Source organism: Phoenix dactylifera, unplaced genomic scaffold, assembly GCF_009389715.1.
Source record: "Phoenix dactylifera cultivar Barhee BC4 unplaced genomic scaffold, palm_55x_up_171113_PBpolish2nd_filt_p 000281F, whole genome shotgun sequence".
Lineage (NCBI taxonomy): Eukaryota > Viridiplantae > Streptophyta > Magnoliopsida > Arecales > Arecaceae > Phoenix > Phoenix dactylifera.
This window is the reverse complement of record NW_024067765.1, coordinates 396,589-415,635: the sequence shown is the minus strand read 5'-3', so window position 1 is coordinate 415,635 and position 19,047 is coordinate 396,589. Positions and strand designations below refer to the sequence as shown.

Below are 19,047 nucleotides of genomic sequence, written 5' to 3'. Positions count from 1 at the left end.
TTCCCTTTCTTTGTATGGCTGCAAAACTCTTTCCCGCTTCATTTCATTGAGTTGAAGCTGAAAGCAGAAAATTGGAGCATGTATGGTATCTGATTACTCCAGTTTTCCAACTGTATCTTGTACATGTTTTGGATCAATCCTGTTGGCTGTGAGAGATTAATATTCCCTTTGACATCTTTTAGGTATCTTTCAGGAGTTGAAAGTCCCAACTTGTTGGAACAAATGTAAATTGAATATGTAGGTTGGTCAAGTGTCAATGTGATTTAACTTGAAATGCATCTGTTATTTTGTTGTTTTTTAAAGTTCATCTTCTTGGATGAACATCACCATGATTTATTGGCCCTGATTGCTAATGTACAGCCTGTCATACGTTTACTCATATTGGTGTTAATTATTTGTGCATAAATTTTCAGTGCTTGCTTTAAATGATGTTATATTAGTTTGCATCAAATGGGATGCTAGTCTGTAGTTGGATGATAGAGAGGCTTGGTATGCAAGAGACTGATAGGATCATGGAGTATCAGTACTATGGTTGCCTGATATTAGATGGAATTATAGATGCAAAGTTATCTTATAAACATTAGATCATAATAATGGTACTTTAATTGTAAATTGACGTGAGGAGTCAAGTGATAGTCGCAAATAATTACCACAGTAAACAAGTTTGTTACTTATGAGTAAACTAAGATCATAAATGATATGCTAAACATATTTTAGTGACATTTTGACACTGCTTTTGGATAAAATTATGACCATTGTTATTAAAGTAATTTGAAGCTTACATGCGAAAAGGCATGATGATGTTATATAATCAGTGTATACTCCGAAAGACCAAACCTGTTTATGTGTCATTTTAATCAATCAAGCCCTTAAGTGATCTTCTTTTACTGAAAAGGCTATATATATGGTTAGAAATCTTTGAAGAATAGGAGCAAGATAATTCTCCAATATGTACGAAATCGGACAACATATATGGAAGATGAAATTTAAGATTAATTTTGAATACTTATCAATGGAGGTAGTGAATGTGAAAATTTAAGTAAATGAGAAAGAAGCATTTCAATTTTTTGACCATTGAAAATGTAAAGATTTTTATGGAAGTGGATAGACTCTGAGTTAGTCCCGAATCAGCCATATTCTTGTCTTGTATTATTGCTAATGACTAAGGAAATTTGGAATCTTTTCATATCTGTCTATCTTAAAATAGTTCTGCCATTATTTTAGTGTAGTCTTGTTCTTCTTATATTAGCTTTCAGTATAAGCACTCCAAGAAGTTTCAAAGTTATGATGAACTCCAAATCCCCATATAAGTGCAAATTTTCTGAGAGATTTGTCTCGCTTTTTGTTCATTAACTTTGCAAACCTCCACCAGCTGTTTGAAAGCAAGAAAATAGCTATAGCTGCTGACCCTTGTTCGGCCTAAATAATGCTTTTCTGTCATCTAGTCTCGTGAAGAACTAAAGAAATGATCAAAACTAGTTAATACCAGAAAAGACGGTATCAACTGCTCATATTTGTCCATTTCACAATTTTTTGTTTTTAAAAGTCCATCATCATTTACATTTTATTTTATCATTATTATCACATCTTGCAGGCCTAGGGTTAGGACTGCCTAATAAGTTTGGTGGCTCTATTTCAAGGACTATTAAGGTTTTAGATCAATTTCTGGATGCTGTCCAGATATTCTGCAGCACAAATTGAATGCGGGAACCACTAGATTGGGATCTCCTATGGTTCCATAATGCAGTTATGAAAGAAGTTCTAATTTTATCCAGAAATTCGAGCATGCAGGAGTACAAAGATGTCATGCAGAGATCACAGGAATATGACATAATAATGATGAAGCAATCATAAGAAGACATTCCGATGCAAGAAAGTTGAGCATAGGGGGAGATATATGTATCAGATCACATTATAATAGCAGAAATTAACAATTATTCTTGCAAAACAAAGAAAAAACTAACAAATGGGAATAGAAGATATAAAAGAATGAAAAGTGAATGAGAAGAAATAGAGGAGAAGAATAAGAGGGTCACAATATGGATGAAGAAGATGAAGATTTTTTTCCCCAAATATCCAATCTGAGTATACAATGTTTCATACGGGATCTTGTAAAAACAACAAATCTAAATTCTGAGATCCATAAAATAACTCCATGAGATAGCCTGCCCCTTCGCATGGTGGCAAGGGCAGGGGGATGTGGTGTAATCCCCAATAAATCAAGGGATCACTGGTAGATTTAGATTCAAATTTGAATTTAGTTCTGATTTTGCACTTCTTTGGAAGCCTCTTTCAAGTGATGCTATGAAATGGAAGCAAATCCAACTGCATATCTGATTATCAGCATGAAATCTGATGTTAGACAACAGTGTTTAGCTCAGCAGAGAGAAAATAGTTAAAGAAAGAGTAGAAAAAGGAGAGAGGGTCAGCAGAATATAAGAATAAGAAGATAGGGCAGAAGAATGTAGGCCTGCAGCAACTTTTTAATCTCAAAATAAACTCTGCATTCTGTTTTTTCAGCTACATATGCATCTATTGTAATAGCATCAGCAAGCCGCCTCTCCTAACTGTACCAGGACTGTTTTAAAAGGAAATGATCTCACCCAAAAACAACTAAGCAATACATTTACTTGATAAGAACAACTAGCCTCCATTGTGACAGAAATTAAGACTCTTAGTCATGAATAGAAAACTATAAAGCATCGACTAAAATACAAAAAAAGATCCAGTTACATGTCATGGTACTGTAGCTTAAACAGCAACAGTGAACAGTGTGCTGCAGTTTTTGGCTGATGTGGTGCTTTTATGTTAAATCTTGTTGCATCAGAAGGGAATCTTGGGTGCGTGGAATATGGGAGAGGAGGCAGGTGCTCCTTCTTATCCTCTCTTTTTTCTAATGGCTGGCCCCTTCCATGTGCCTGTAACTTTTGTTTGCTGATATGGCTTGCAAGTTTAGCCACATCAGCAACAAATCTAATGTTGCAGAGGAACATGAGGAACATCTTAAGCATTATTTGCTGTTGAATTACAGACATGAAAAAGAGGGACATTGAATAGATAGGTATATGCTTATGTTTCCTTGAACGTCATTAAAGGACTTCTTGATTGAGTATTGTTATTTCAGTATGACAATCATATTGCATGTGTCTAACCATTCTAATTTTAGTGGGTGTCCCCAAGCAAAAATTAGGTTGTTTTTGAATAATTGAAATATATATGGAAAAAATAGGGTATGAAATAAGCAGCCTAAACATCTACCAAATTGATTATTGTTATTTTAAGATGATAATCCCATTGAATGCTTCTATAACCAAATTCTAAGATTAACAAGGAACTTATTGAAATGTTAGAACTTTGCCTCAAGCTCCAACACTGCAAGTAGCAGAAATGTTCAGCATATAACATTAGGAAAAATAACAAAAAATCATTAATTCATTATTAAGCTGGGAAAGATTCATTGATGACCATTGTTGGTCACTTGAAAGCTTGTGAGTTTATCATCATCCTTCCTAGAGACCCAAACATAGTTGATGAGGATCTCTCATCATCTAATCCTTCACAATCAATTTCTTAGCCTGTTTCACCCACTTTGGAATCTCCCTTTCTCTTTTCTCCTGCACAAACTGCTAGATGCTTTAGCCACTTTTAATCAAGCTTTTATTAATTATGTGGTATCTGATGGACAAATTTTAGTTCTATTACTTTGTATGTTAGTCATATTGTAAGTATCATATGCACTGAACAGGTGCATCTTGTTATATTGATATTCTTATGAAAATACAAACTTAGCTTTTTGTGTTGCTTCTTTCTTACTCCTACACTGAAATCTGCTCTAACACCAGCTGCTATAGAATTTTTTTTCAAAAGCTCTTAGGAATTGTTTCTTTTAGCCAGAATGGAAAACCATGCTAATGAAGGATAATCATGGATAAGTGTAACAACCCAGGACTTCACCTAAAATGGCTAGTCAGAAGATATTGTTTGGATTCCTTGATCCTGTATAAGTACCCAAGATCTACCTAGCGAATAATCGCTGTGGGACTAAACACACGCCCATACGTGTCCTTACATACTCCCTTCGTTTAAGCCATGACATACTCGTCAGGCTAAGGGTTTAAATTTATTCAAATCTAATCACAAGCATTACGATCGGCCTGTGGTTAGCCCCAATGGATCCCTGTTGCAGTGTTATCTAGTCCACATAGGTTATGGGCCAGATCCGCTATAATACCATTTGTAACAACCCAGGACTTTACCCAAAAAGGCTAGTCGAAAAGTATTATTTGGGTTCCTTGATCTTGTATAAGTACCCAAGATCTACCTAGCGAATAACCGATGTGGGACTAAACACACGCCCGCACGGGTCCTCACATACTCTCCCTATTTACCTGCACAAGTGCCATGTATTGTTGAGTTCGAACTTTTAATTCAACTAATATCTGGACTCTGGAGCTTTATTTAAAGTTTATAAACCACTTAGACGAATTAACTATTCAAAGTCTGCTTCTTCACATGTGAAGGTTGTCTAGGAGTCATGTTTGGCCTTTTTATGTCCATCCATGATTTGTTAATTTGGAGATTTGTTGCCATATTTCTTGTACCTATTATGATTTTCATGTTTAAGTTACAAATTTTAAGTGTGCAAGGATTGATTCTTCTTCCTTTTGGTATAGGACAGAATCAGATGTTGCGCAACAGTATGGTTCACAATTTTAAAGGTACAGAAAATCCTGCAGTCACTCGTGAAGGCTCAGAAGGTTTGCTTTCCTTCCGTGCCATTTTTTAATGAAGCATTTTCAGAAAATATATAACTAATAACTTTGTGGAGTTTTCAAGCTTTTGTGCCAGCATCCCTATACTCGCGTGAGTTTGGTGGTGAAAGAATTAGTATTACATGGCATGATTTGAAGTAGCTGGTGTAGTCATAGTGGAGTAGTTAAAACTAAGTGTCTATTTGGGAAAAAAAAGTGAGCTCACGTAAGTGTCACTTCAGCATGTTAACATCCTGGAGAGCTGGTGGAGGCATTGTTGTGATGTGAAGTTTTTCTTTCTCCATCCTAGATCATATTTGTTACTTGACTTCTATGATAATAGGAACAGACTTTTTTTTTGTGTTCAGAATGGAATTTAATCAGTTTTTGTCATCTGTCTGATGGCCTGTACGGGAAGTGTGTCATTAGTCTTATGTCCAGGTGTCCCGCATTTTATTAACTAATAAAATTGTAGGTTCTCGTCCTGCCTTTCGCTAAAAAAATTCTTTTCCATTTCTTTAGGAGTCTGATAAATATAAAGAGGAAACCAATGCAAACCCTAACCATGGCTTATCCCAACTAATTCGAGAAATAGTGCAAACTCAAGAATTAAACAATATAATGTTAAAACTTTTTTATCATATGCATGTGTATTATGGTGCCTCAACCAAAGATTATAAAGTCATAATTGTAACTTCATATTCATCATCTTATTTTTTTTTTCTTGTTGGCATTGCCTAATTATCCATTTATTATGTAGTAAATCCACGTAAAGGCACCTCTACAATTTCTCGCTGTTGCTGCTTTAGATTTCAAAAGATATTATGCAACCTTCCACAAGTACACCCAGAATTCTAGGCTGATCTATGATGGACAAATATGGAAGGGTAATATGATTATGTTTGTTAAAATGAGTATTTCTTATATAACAAGAACCGAAAAATGTTTCTGTTTGTTCTCCTTGTATGTTCATAGATTATACATTTATAATATTTGTAGGCTGGTTGCTAATGCATCCAAGGATTTAAGGGGTTACCAACTGGAATCAATGATATATTTCAAATATGATTCAAAAAGGATTAGTTTGAAGGAGAATTAGTGAAGTAGCAGCTAGCTGAACACTATGGAGATATGATATCTGAACAATGAGGAGTGACTTCATGAAGAGGGCCTGGAACCTTTAAGAGAAAGATATTTTATCTTGTGACACTTACCAACATGCCTTAAGTCAAACATATATCACAAGAATAGATTTGATACAAAGCAGACCATTTTAATCAAGCTTAACGTTTATCCAATTAAGCAACTAAAATGGACTGTTGAGCTTTTGAGTTTAAATTTGCCTACAGTTGAGAATATACAATTAAATCTAGAAAATTTTTAATCTACCTCAAATATTATTGCATGAGATCATGCATAAGTCCTATTTAAAGTACTCTATGAAACCCCTTTGAACAGTATCTTAGGTGTTCTATTTCGCAATCCTCTATTTCACCTTTTGTTATCTGAGATCTCTTCGTTATGTTTCAAGGGATTGAAAACTTGGTTTAGCTTTTAGCAGTTTCATTAGTTCCGGCTCCAATTTTTGCAGTTTCAACCCAAAAAAAAGAAAATATTTGAACATTAAGGAAAAATCAGAAGGATTAAAGACAAACAATAAAAATACTTGACACTAAGTTGTAGTTTTTGTTACTCTTTATGGTTTCTGACCTATATTTTCAGTTTTTCTGTGCTGAAAGAAGTAAAAAAAAAATACAAATTTTTTAAGAAGTAAAAAGTCATGCTTCACATCATTTAAATATCATATATCAGTTTTATTTAATGATAATCCAACACATGACAACATAATGTATATGAGAGTTACTCTTTGGATAGGCAGAGTGTTACAGACTTAAGTATGATCTAGGTAAATATCGTACATGTGGCATATCTGGTCGCCATTCCTTTTGGTCAATGCCTCTAGTTTACAGTTGATGAAATGGCACCCCAAGGGCAGTATTAGAGATGCTGGATGCATATCTAATTGGCTTATTTGTAAGGTAGTTTCACCAGAGTACACGCTTAGCAATAAACATTGTTAAGAAACATTAATGGAATGCACTTGTGATGTTCATTTGTAGTTAATTTGTAGAATTTCAGCCCTTAGGATTTTTTTCTAATTGGCATTTCTAAGTATTATTTTGCACCATTATTCTGTTACCTTAAATTGGAATAACTAGTTGTGTATTTTAGAAACTCTGCCTTACTCTCAACACAGTTAAAAAATGAGATTCATGCTTGAAGTTTTGGATAGCGAGATATAAATTCTTTATAATACTTGGATTTTATTACAAAAATTGCATGCCTATCCTTAAATTGTCTTCTTTGTCAAAGTTTCATTGTGCTTTGTTCTGGATATTAAGCATAAACTTGTCTACTATGCAGAAAGATTGTCCTGCCAAAGTTACAATGATTGTCTTATCAAATTACAGGTGACCATGACTTTGATTCCAATCACCAGAAAGAGGGCTCAAAAGGGATTTGTGGCAAGCATGGTCTGTTGCAGCAGCTAGAACCCCATGCACTTCGTCTGCTATATGAACTTTTATCTTTGGTTCATGACACTGTTAAAGCTAGTGGCCAAGATCAAGCTGTGGATTCCAATTCTTTGAAAGATCTATCAGTCAATTCAAGGGCTGAATACAAGCAGATTGCAACAGATGGTTCTTGTCTTATGGAAAATGATCCTGTTGCAAGCATCTTTTTGGCTGTTGAACCCCTTTTACTACACAGAATCCTACTAGTCCTGGTGGTAAGCATGAATTTTCTTACTAATCATGTTGATTTTGTGATTTTTTTTTCTTAGACTATAATATAATGATGCATCACTATAAATGCCATAAGTTACATAGAAATAAACAATTTTAAACATAACATACATAAGTGTTCTACTTCTACATAACTTATCTTTACTATCTAATTCCTTCGCAGAAAAAAATTATAAACAAGTGAGTGTTATGAAATTGAATCTTTTGTTGGCATATTATTTTTGTAATTGTGTTGCCTTAATTTTTGTAAATAGAAGCTGTCGTTATGAACCATATTAACTTTTTAACATCATAAAGTTGTAATTAGTTCATAAGCTGATGGTTCAACGTCACTTGGTTTGTAGGACAAATTAAAGATGGCCTACATATGTGTGGAAGGTCCTATGGATGAGTTCAATCTAGATTTCTGATCAAGCTTATTGCTTGTCTAGTTTTTGGAAATAAGGCAGAAGAGAGATATTTTGGCTGCTGTGATCAAATAAAGATTCAAATACACCTGCTCTAGGGTTTTGGTGATGGAGAAAGATGGGAGGAACAATATTTTAATGGTTTTTAGGCTAGACAAAAGGATCTATAGTTGACCTATAAGTGAAATTCAGCAAAAGTGCATGCAGATCTTTTCTTAATATAATATAAATGATATACAAAAAGGTTAAGAAGAAAATCAAAGAAAAGATCGACATTCTACTAGGACAGGAAGAGAAGCAGAATAGACAAAAAGAAGAAAGAAACACAGAAGAAGGGATAGAAGGGGCTGAACCTGTCCAATTAGAAATTTCTCATCCATTCAATATTTTCATGTACAATAATTTGTGAGCTCTGATAGACCCTTTTATAGACTGTTTATGACTTCTTCTCTAACTTCAAACTCTTTACACCTGAAAGTTTCCTAAAAATGTAAATCTGGAATCATACAAGTTCCTATGTAAAAAGGCACCTAAAATGGTTAAAATTTGACTTATCCAAACCAACATATACATAAAGTAGTACTTGTCCACCAATTCCATTGAAAATAAGACTCTAAAACCCACTTCTAAAGGAACCTAAATAAAAGTTCCGAAAATACAAAAAATATCTAAGATCAGTTAATAGTTTTTATCCGCCATCACCGGGTCAATGTTAGACGTCAAAATATGTTAAGAGTGGAGAAACTTGACATATGTCAAAGTACAACATTTCAGGAGAATTTATTGAACAGAAAATATGAGAAACATGACAGACATATTTTGGCAAGTTTGGGGACATGTTCAAGAGATGGTTGAATATGTTTATGTCAAGATAGTATGATTTTGCATTAGCTGTTTAGCTAAATTGAGAAGATTTTGTAATGAGTAATGTTCTTGGCATCAAAGTTTGTGTTTCAAAGCCAGGTAGTGTAATTCATCAAGTTGAAAGTGCATTATATGTTTTCCTATTGGATCATCTGTCTTGTATTTTTATTAGCCACCCACTTTGATGAGATATTGAAAAAATCTCTATTACTTCAATCAAGTATATCGAGATTGGATTGTTGTTCTTAACATTTAAGATAGAGTTGAAAGTCCATAATGTCATTTGTTCAATTAAGGGACCTTACTTAAATTTGTCTTGGTCAGGACAAAATAGTTTCCCCCTGTGGAATGACAGAAAAGATGATTATATTTATATGATGTTAATCAAATTTTGTCACGTTGACTATCATAGTATTATTTGTTTATTTATTTATTATGGCAACATGATTGCATTCTTTCTTTTGAAATGGCAACTTATTGAAATCTATCACTATACCATTCTTTTTAGCATCACTTCCCAAGATCATTAGAGGCTCTCATCCTGCACATGCTTTCACCAACAGCAGCAGAAGTTCTTACACGGAAGTTTGATGGGATGGATCAACAGACCACTAAAGAACAACAGTATGGATAATCCTAATGTGTCTTACCTTTTTAATAGGTTCACATAGACAATATTTGTGAAGTCTCTCCATTACATTTCGTGCAGGGATGAATTTTACCAGCTATTCTATAGCATATTCGATGATCAGTATGCTGCAATGGATTCAATTTTGAATGGAAAGGAGTTGTTTGCTTTTCAGGTATCTCATATGCATGAGTGGCCTATTCTATCTTAAATTAGTTTCTTTATAATTTGTCTGGCATAACTAGAATGAGATATTGTATCCTTAGACATAGAATAATGTCTTGATGCTTCTTCTACTAGATCTCCATTACTTATTCTATTTAGATTAGACTTGATTCCTTTAGATATCCACGCATACATAGGATCCAGCGTTTTATCACCATTGCCTTTCCAAATGTGTTTTCTTAATTTCCGAAAGAAGCATACTGAGGAGAGAAAACAGACCTTTTCTTACTGCTTCAGTTACATTATATTCTAGACCTTTTCCATGGTTTTAGCCTCTATTGAAAGACAATTGCTATTAATCAGGGCTTGGAGTTTTCAAGGATGCTTGTATTTGTATCTCGTGAATTTGAGCAAAACTGTGTAATGAATTGCAGGCATTCAGGAACGTTCTAGATCAATATCTTGGCGTAAGCATTAACAAGCCCAAGTAGTTCAGTTTAAACTAACAAATAATGCATCAGAAGAAATGAAGCCAATAGCGCGATAATTCTTGAGGACATACTATGTGCTGCATGAAGTTCAAGGTTGTCCCTCATTTCTTGTCATCACATAGCTACACTTTGTCAAATGATTTCTGAATTGTTGCCTTCCTCTCTCAGATGATATATATGACAACTGATGTTATGCACTCCAGATGGATGCAGAATCTTGCTCTTATTCATGGGACTGGCTCGTCAGAGAACATAACTGCATCCCTGCCCTCCTTTGTCAGGGCTTACACATAATGGGGTTGTTTCAAAGTTCCAATCTGCCGAACTGGGATTATAAATAGAGGTACCGCAAGAACAAACTTTGAAATGTAAGTGGACTTATGAATTCCCAGTAGGTTTGTAATGTGATTGGAGCTTCCTTCTCCAGACCATATTCTGTAATTGATGGAACTTGAGCAAGTACTAGCTCTTGGTCCGTTTTGTGGCTGTGGAGCTAAGGCAAAGAACTTTCGAATATCTTGTGCCACAAAAAAAAAAGAACTTTCGAAGATCATATGCAGACTGGCATGGATTTTTGATGATTTGGTATGATTCAAACAATTTTTCATAAGGAAAAACAGTCAAATTTATGTGTTTGGATGCAGCGACTCAAATTCTAAATAAATAGATCACCTAATGAGAAATTCTTCTATTGCTCCTCTCAGATAGCCTGTAGCCTCTCTCTCTCTCTCTCTCTCTCTCTCTCTCTCTCTCTCTGTGTGTGTGTGCTGCTTTCTCCCAATTTATTTAGTTTTTCAGCTCTGCTCCGTTATATACATTCAAATTCAATCTAAACTGGTCCACATGTAAAGTGAACAATAGAGACCAATAAGAAAAAAAAATAAAGGGAGAGAGTAATTCTGAGAACATAGAAATTAAACCCGGATCGGAAAACTCCCATATAGTTGCTCACCTAAAAATAAAAAGATCATCAGCAGACATCAAAAGTGCTATAGGTTGAGCTATCCTAGGCTCATATACACCTTGCAAGGAGCCCTCTGCCTCTTTCTATCTCATCCATCTTGAGAAAGCTTCAGATCATACAATGAATAGGTAGGGACAGCCTTGCGTGTGACCATGCGTAGGTCGAAAGAAACCTTCTCCCACTCCTTATCTAAAAAAAATAGAGAATGACAATGAAGATATACATGCCATATGTCAATTTTCTAAAATGAGTAGAAAAACCAAGGTGGTGGAATATTGAGTCACGGACCATTAGACCTTGGCCATATCCAGCTTCAAAGCCAAAACGTCCGGTCTTTCCTGAGGCTATGTATCAATAAGCAAAACAAGCCTTGGGTGCATTGAACTCACTAGACAAACATTAAATGAAAGTTGGTAAAGATGAAACAAGTTAAGACTACTTAAAGTCTTAGCAACAATTAATTAACCTTGGGAAGTTGCAGCAAAACTCAACTATTTTGACTAGGTTCATCCTTCATTTGCAAGCCTCAAAATGTCCTTTAGCCTTCCAAAAGCCTATGATAAATGCACCATAAAGAGGAGTCCGAATTTGAAAGGTTTAGACTCCTCTTTTCCATGTTAAATAATTAATTGGGCTGGATATTGTCGAAATGGACTTGCCACATATTAACCATCTTCAAGTCCAAATCTTCATGTGGGCTAGAACCTTCTCCTTGGGCTTGAGTTAATAAAGTTTGGACAGCTTCTTGAAGTTTCTTGGCCCGAGCTCTTGTGATTGGCCCAATTGGAATCTCCACATCATCTTAAGCATCTTCTTTGTCCTTGTCAAAGTCCTTGAGCTGGATCATATCATTCTCCCCTTCTTGAAAAGGGTTCGTCCTTGAATCAAGATCTGCATAAAAGAGAGAGAGATCAGAAACATTAAAGGTAGAACTAATATGAAACTCACCTTTAAGATCAATTTTGTAAGCATTATCATTGATATTTCCAGTACTCATTCCCACATAGATCGAGCTTTGATTTTCGTTGGCTAGGGAATCTCTCTTTGCAAAAATGTACCAAAATCAAGTCTCCTGATTGAAAAATGACTTCCTTTCTTCCTCTTTTGGTATGGGCAGCAGCTTGCTCATTTCGTTTAAGGATATGTTGGCATGCTTCTTCATGGATTTTCTTCACCTTTTCAGCTTTCTTCTTCCCATCTAAACTGGTAATCTTGTTAACAGGTAAAGGAAGTAAATCCAATGGAGTTAATAGGTTAAAACCATAAACAACTTCAAATGGTGAATAAGAAGTAGAAGAATGCACAGTTCTATTATAAGCAAATTCAATAAAAGGAATGCAATCTTCCCAAGTCTTCAAATTCTTTTTAATTATAGCACGCAACAAAGTACCTAAAGTCCGATTCACAACCTCTGTTTGACCATCTGTTTGAGGGTGACAAATAGTAGAAAATAACAAAGTTGTTCCCAACTTACCCCACAAAACTCGCCAAAAATGACTAAGGAACTTAACATCCCTATGACTAACAATTGTCTTAGAAAGACCATGAAGACGAACAACTTTCCTAAAGAACAATTCAGCAATATGAACGGCATCATCAGTTTTATGACAAGGGATGAAATGTGCTATTTTAGAAAATCGGTCCACAACAACAAAAATTGAATCTTTTCCCTTTCTAGTTCTAGGTAAACCTAAAACAAAATCCATAGAAACATCAGTCCAAGGGTGACTAGGAATAGGTAAAGCTTTGTATAATCCATGAGGTTTCACTCTTGATTTGGCCTTTTTACAAGTGACACATCTGTTGCAAATTCTGTCAACATCTCTTTTCATGTGAGGCCAAAAGAAATGTTCTTTCAAAATTTTCAGAGTTTTAAAAATACCAAAATGTCCCATTAATCCTTCCCCATGAGACTCCCTGACAAGAAGCTCACGTAAAGAACACTTCGGAACGCAAAGCTTATTTTCCCGAAATAAGTACCCATAAAATTTTTCAAAAGGTTTTGTTTCACAAGCTTCAAAAACTGTTGAAAACTCAGAATCTTGTGGGTACAACTTCTTGATATGTTCAAACCCCAAAAACTTTGCTGAAAGAGTAGAAAGAAGAAATACCTTCTTGATAAAGCATTAGCAACAATATTATTTTTACCTTGCTTGTATTGGACAACATATGGGTAACATGTCAATAAACTCAACCCAACGAGCATGCCTTCAATTAAGCTTACCTTGGCTCTTCAAATGCTTCAAAGATTCATGATCGATGTGAATAACAAACTCCTTTGACCATAGGCAGTGTTGCCACGTTTCTAACGCTCTCACCAATACGTAGAGTTCTTTGTCATAGGTGGAGCAGTTCAAGACAGCTCCACTCAACTTCTCGCTAAAGTAAGCCAAGGGTCTCTTATCTTGTATTAGGACAGCACTTATACCAATACCAGAAGCATCACATTCGATTTCAAAAGTTTATAGAAATCTGGTAAAAGTAATAAAGGGGCAGAACTTAGCTTTTCTTTCAAGGTGTGGAATGCTTTCTCTTGTGCTTCACCCTATTTGAATTCAACACTTTTCTTAATGATTTTTGTCAATGGAGCAGCCATAGTGCTAAAGTTTGGAACAAACCTTCGGTAGAATCCCGCCAAGCCATGGAAGCTTCTAACTTCTTTTTTGGATAAAGGTAAGTGTGTATATATCCAAATTGAAGAAATGACGTACAAATGCACAGGGGCATACCCCAGAAATCAAAGGCTAGGAGGGCATACCCCTCTAGCCACAACAACTAACTACAAAGCTTGTAAGAACAAAATGATGAGAGTATCAAAAGATATCATCAGAGAATCCTCACGAACTGTGAAGCCATCTATTAGCAGGAGATGGACTCACACCCCGTGTGAGATTAATCCGAGTCACAATACAAAAAGTAATCTCTCTCAGAAGAATACTCATGTGTAGGGCCATCGCCATGCAAACGAGCATTACGTTCCCTCCAAATGTAGTAGACCGCAGCTGCCACCATAAGCTTTGCAGTTCGACCCAAGAGTGAATGACCATCCATTTGAGAAAGCCAAGAGATTGTATCCATCCATCTACTCGAGGCCCACGGAATATTACACTTGGCACAAAGAACGGACCAGATGTGCTGAGAGAATGGGCACTCAAAAAATAAATGATCCACATCCTCATGCCCACCCCCATACAAAACACATTGGGCGATCTGAATAATGCTAAAGCGTATAAGCTTAGCTTGAGTATACAAAGCATCCTGGATGGCTAACCAAAGAATAAAGGACATCCTTAGAATAGCTTGGCTATGCCAAACAAGCTTCCACCAGTCCATGGGCGCAACGACTCCCAAACACCACGAACAGAGAAGGAACCCTTCGGAGTATCAATCCACTACAAGACATCCGGCCTTCTGCTATCTGGCCGGAATGAAGTAGGAGTACTACTAATGAGCTCAAGCCATGCAGGGTAGCGAGAGATAGGCCAGCCACTCCTGGCCGTCAATAATAGCCTCCACCTTGGCATTCTGCCCAAGGCCAGAATCATAGATAAACCTTTCCCCAAATACCTCAATAAGAGGACGAAGGGGATGCCAATGGTCAAACCAAAGTGAAATACTACTCCCATTGCCCACTCAATATCTCAGCTTCCATCGGACAAGGCTACGAAGACTAAGAATCTTCCGCCAACTCCAAGAGCAATCCCTGGGGCATTTGATCTCCCAAATACTTCTACCTTGCAAAAGATAAGAGCGAACCCAAGAAGACCAAAGAGAGTTACCGTCATCATTATAGAGAGCCCATAAGTGTTTGGTCATGGCTGCCCTATTCCAAGTCACCATGTTCTTAATGCCCAAACCCCCTTTCTCCTTAGGCAAACAAATATTGTCCCATGCTACCTTCGCACATCTAGTGCTAAGCTCACAACCCTTCCAAAGGAAAGAGCGTAAAGTGGATTCTACCTTCTTAATAATTGATTTGGGCAAGATGAATAAGGAGGACCAATAAACTTGGATGGAAAACAAAATAGATTTGATGTGTTGTAATCTACCTGCAAAGGAGAGAGCACGGCAAGTCCAACTCTTGGTTTTGGCAATAATCAGGTCCACCAACATCTTATGATCAGTAGCCTTTAACTTAGTCATTATATGCGGCAAACCAAGATACCTAATCGGAAGCGCTCCTTCATTATACCCGAGGATATCCAAAAGCTGCATTCGAAGATCGGAAGGCACTCCACAAATGAACATGCTGCTCTTATCTGGATTTGGTATAAGTCCAGAGAAGTCTCGAAATTGCTGAAGACAACCACCGATCAAAGACACAGAAGCCAAATCCGCTTTACAGAAAATCATAAGATCATCTGCAAAGCACAAGTGAGAGATCTTTTTCTTTTCACAACGACAATGGTACTTGAAACCACTGTCCCTTACCATATTAGCCATCAAACCCGAAAAGACCTCCATGGCTAGGACAAAAAGATAAGGTGACATAGGATCCCCTTGCCGCAAGCCTCGACCCCCAGGGAAGAATCCATGAAGTTCGCCATTAATAGAGATGGAGAAGCAAGTAGTGGAGATACACTCTGCAATCCATCTAACAACTCTATCCGGAAACCCCATAATGCGTAATACAGCCAGTAAAAAATTCCACCGAACGGAGTCATATGCCTTCATTAGATCTACCTTAAGAGCTCATCTCGGAGAGCCACCAGAGTGATGATAGTTCCGCATTAACTCTTGGCAGAGGATAATATTATCACTAATATGTCGACTCACAACAAAGGCCGTTTGGAAAGGTCCCACCAATTCCGGAAGTACCACCTTCACCCTATTTACTATGAGCTTTGCAATACACTTGTAAACAGTGTTACAACAAGAAATTGGTCTAAAGTCCTTTACCTTGGTAGGGTTTTGAACCTTAGGAATCAAAGAAAGTGTTATAGCATTTACTTGTTTCAGAAGATGCTCGGAGGAGAAAAAGATTGGATAGCCGCTATGACATCTGCCCCAACTATATTCCAAGCCTTCTTAAAGAAGCCAGCACTAAAACCATCCAAACCGGGAGCCTTGTTATCCTTCAAAGAGAACATCACCATCCTTATTTCATCATCTGAAACAGATCGATCTAAATCCTCCCTCTGAATCTCAGCGAGCCGCTTTGGAAGGACTCGCTGAAGCATGTCCTCATCAACACCCGCAACCGCATGAGAACCTAGAAGATTCTGAAAGAACTGCACAATGGTGTCACTGACCTCACCCGGAGTCTCCACCTGAGCCCCATCATCAGTAGAAATAGATGTGATCTTGCTACGACTCTGAAAAAGCTTCATAGATTAGAAGAAGAACCTCGAATTCTTGTCTCCCAAATTCAGCCACTGAACCCGAGCCTTTTGCTTCAAAAAACTTTCTTCCGTTCTGCTCAACTCCAAATAATCCTTAATGAGCCTTGACTCCTCGGTGTGAAAAGTTGAGTCAAGGGGATGATGCTGAATCATACGTTGCACCTTCTCCAAAGCCTCTTTAGCTCACACCACTCGCCGAGGCAAATTTGTAAAGAACTCCTTATTGAACTTTTTCAACTCCCCTTTCAAATGCTTCAACTTATGGCATAGTTGATACATCGGACTTCCTTTTACATCTATAGCCCATGCCTTAGCTACCACGGATAGAAATTGCGGATGCTCAGCCCAAAGATCAAAGAATTTAAATGGTATTTTTCGCGAAGGTAAGGCAGCAAGTGTTACCACCATTGGAGAATGATCTGAAACACCGGAGGGAGGAAAGTAAGCTTCAAAGCCTGAAAAGTCACACTCCCATCTCAAATTGGCAAGGACCCGATCTAGCTTCTTCATAATAGGAGCCTTGTCCGCCGATTAGACCACGTGAAGAGACAGCCATTCTGTCGTAAATCACTTAGGCCAGATTGAAATAAATAAGTAGCAAGGTCATTATGCCAATAAGGCCAACTATGAGAGCCCCCAACCATCTCCTCTTGTGACTTTATATCATTGAAGTCCCCCATGAGCACCCATGGAGAAGATTCCCATCCCACATTGCGAGAAACTAAATCAGCCTACAATTCACTCCGCTTAATAGGGCAATTATCACCATACACAATCGAGATAATGAAAGAGGAATTCTTAGCAAGATTCCTAACATGCACATGCATCACTTGGTCGGATGAATTTATAAAACCACATCCACCTCCTGAGGATTCCAACCAATCCAAATCCGTCCATGAGAAGAAGCATTATAGTTGCACAGTAAATCCCAATTTCGAAAGATGGTGTTCGCCACCTTTTCTTTATTTCTCTCTTTAACTTTAGTTTTGACCAAACCACAAAGTGACAATCTTTCCTTTCAAAATAAGTTGTTGCACTTCTGAATGCTTGAAAGGGTCATTCAAACCCATAACATTCCAACAGCCAATAATCATTAAAACTAAGAAAAGAGAGAGAAATCAAGCTCCATAAAGGATTACCTCCGTTTACCCCCCCTCGGGGAGTAGTATTTCCGCCCTTTCTTGCCCTTGTCACCTGACCCTTTCATCTGCTTTTTTTCAAGCGAGTCCTTTGCCTTAATAGCCAACTGATTAGCCATAGGAGTAGTAGCACCATCAGCACAAATAGCTAGCGGTTGTGGAGTAGCTTCATCCATTTTGGGTGTATGCTCTTCAACATCATTTTCAGAAAAATAACACTCTCCCTCTTCAAATTCCACATTATCCTGAAGGTCCTCAAAAGCAATGAATGGAAGCGTGGACTTCTCATCCATCCTCTCCGAGCTAGGTGAATGTAAAACAATCGCATTAGATGGTGTTGCTTCCAATTCACGCCCACAAGGTGCTGTCAACCTTTATTCTCACAATGAGAAGTTGAAGGTACCCCACATTCCACCAGTGACTTTCCTTTTTTACGCCTTGTAACTTCTTGCAATTCACCTTCACTAGTAGAACCCACCTTAGGCACCACTTTGTCACCACCATCGATCTTAGGAACCCAAACTTGCTTTGTTTTCTCCTTGGCCACCTTAGGGCAAGTGCCATTCGAATGGCCAAATACTCCACAAAGTCCACATTTATGAGGCAGCCGCTCAAAGTCAACAACAACACATATTTGCTCGCCATTAGGGCATTGCAAATCAAATTCCTTAATGAGATCCTCAGAAGCATCAATCTCCACACAGACCTGAACAAAACTAAGTCGCTTCCTTGCAAGGGTGATGTGATCCGCATGCAAAGGAATCCCAATAGCGCTAGCCACAAAGCTTAAGCCTTGAACCGTCCAATATTCAAGTGGCACATTGTAAAGCCGAACCCACACCGGGATCTTCCGCATATCTTCTTTGGCCAACTTCAAGTTAGGTTGCCATCTTTTAAGCACTAGCGGCCTATTCACCATATGCCAAGGAGCCTTGTCTAGGATGTTGCATGCATGCTCAACGCTATCAAACTTGAAGAAGAAGAAGCCACTTTCAGAAGCTAGAACCTCTTTCAATCCCGAACTACCCCATATCTTATGAGCAATCGAATTCACAATTGGAAATGGGAGCTTATTTCCAACAAAGTAGCCAATGAGAGTAGCCTTCCATACCTCACACCCTTCTTCAACAATGCTAGGAGGTGGTAGCACCTTAACCGACCTTCTTCTCTCAATAGTGGTTCATAATGCAACGAATGAGAGGTCTTGGGATGTACTACCAATTGAGGCCCACGCAATACATTAATAAAGCTAGGCTGAACTTTAGGATTTTCAGCCACAATCACACTAGGCCTATTGGTATGCACGGCCCCCACAAGATCATAGCCCACTCCGAGGCCTTGAGCATTCAAACTTGAAGGAGAGGCTGGCTGACTTTTTTTTGGAGATAAATGAATCTCCCAAAGGCAACTGATAATTCAAATGATTCCCAAAAATAGTAGCTTGCAATGTAGGAAAGTTACCTAGTTGGGCTTGAGAGACAATGGAAGG

At 37.5% G+C, this 19,047-nt stretch overlaps 2 protein-coding genes across 5 annotated transcripts in view; one reads left to right on the top strand and one right to left on the bottom strand.

The window, feature by feature from the left end:
* Positions 1 to 10,816, top strand: part of LOC103697031 — a 48,520-nt gene extending 37,704 nt beyond the window's left edge. For 2 of the 4 annotated variants that reach the window (XM_039117853.1, XM_039117850.1), the window contains 6 exons: positions 4,679 to 4,757; positions 7,223 to 7,542; positions 9,338 to 9,453; positions 9,539 to 9,632; positions 10,057 to 10,206; positions 10,317 to 10,816. In XM_039117853.1, the coding sequence (XP_038973781.1) occupies positions 4,679 to 4,757; positions 7,223 to 7,542; positions 9,338 to 9,453; positions 9,539 to 9,632; positions 10,057 to 10,113 (666 nt within the window). In that variant the 3' untranslated portion in view covers positions 10,114 to 10,206; positions 10,317 to 10,816. Of the gene's footprint in view, positions 1 to 4,678; positions 4,758 to 7,222; positions 7,543 to 9,337; positions 9,454 to 9,538; positions 9,633 to 10,056; positions 10,207 to 10,281 lie in introns of all 4 variants that reach the window. The other 2 variants (XM_039117852.1, XM_039117851.1) reach the window with 2 other exon arrangements.
* Positions 10,817 to 17,925: 7,109 nt separating this feature from the next.
* Positions 17,926 to 18,414, bottom strand: LOC120105420. The gene has a single exon (XM_039117836.1). It carries the CDS (start codon positions 18,412 to 18,414, stop codon positions 17,926 to 17,928), a length of 489 nt encoding a protein of 162 aa, XP_038973764.1.
* Positions 18,415 to 19,047: the final 633 nt, after the last annotated feature.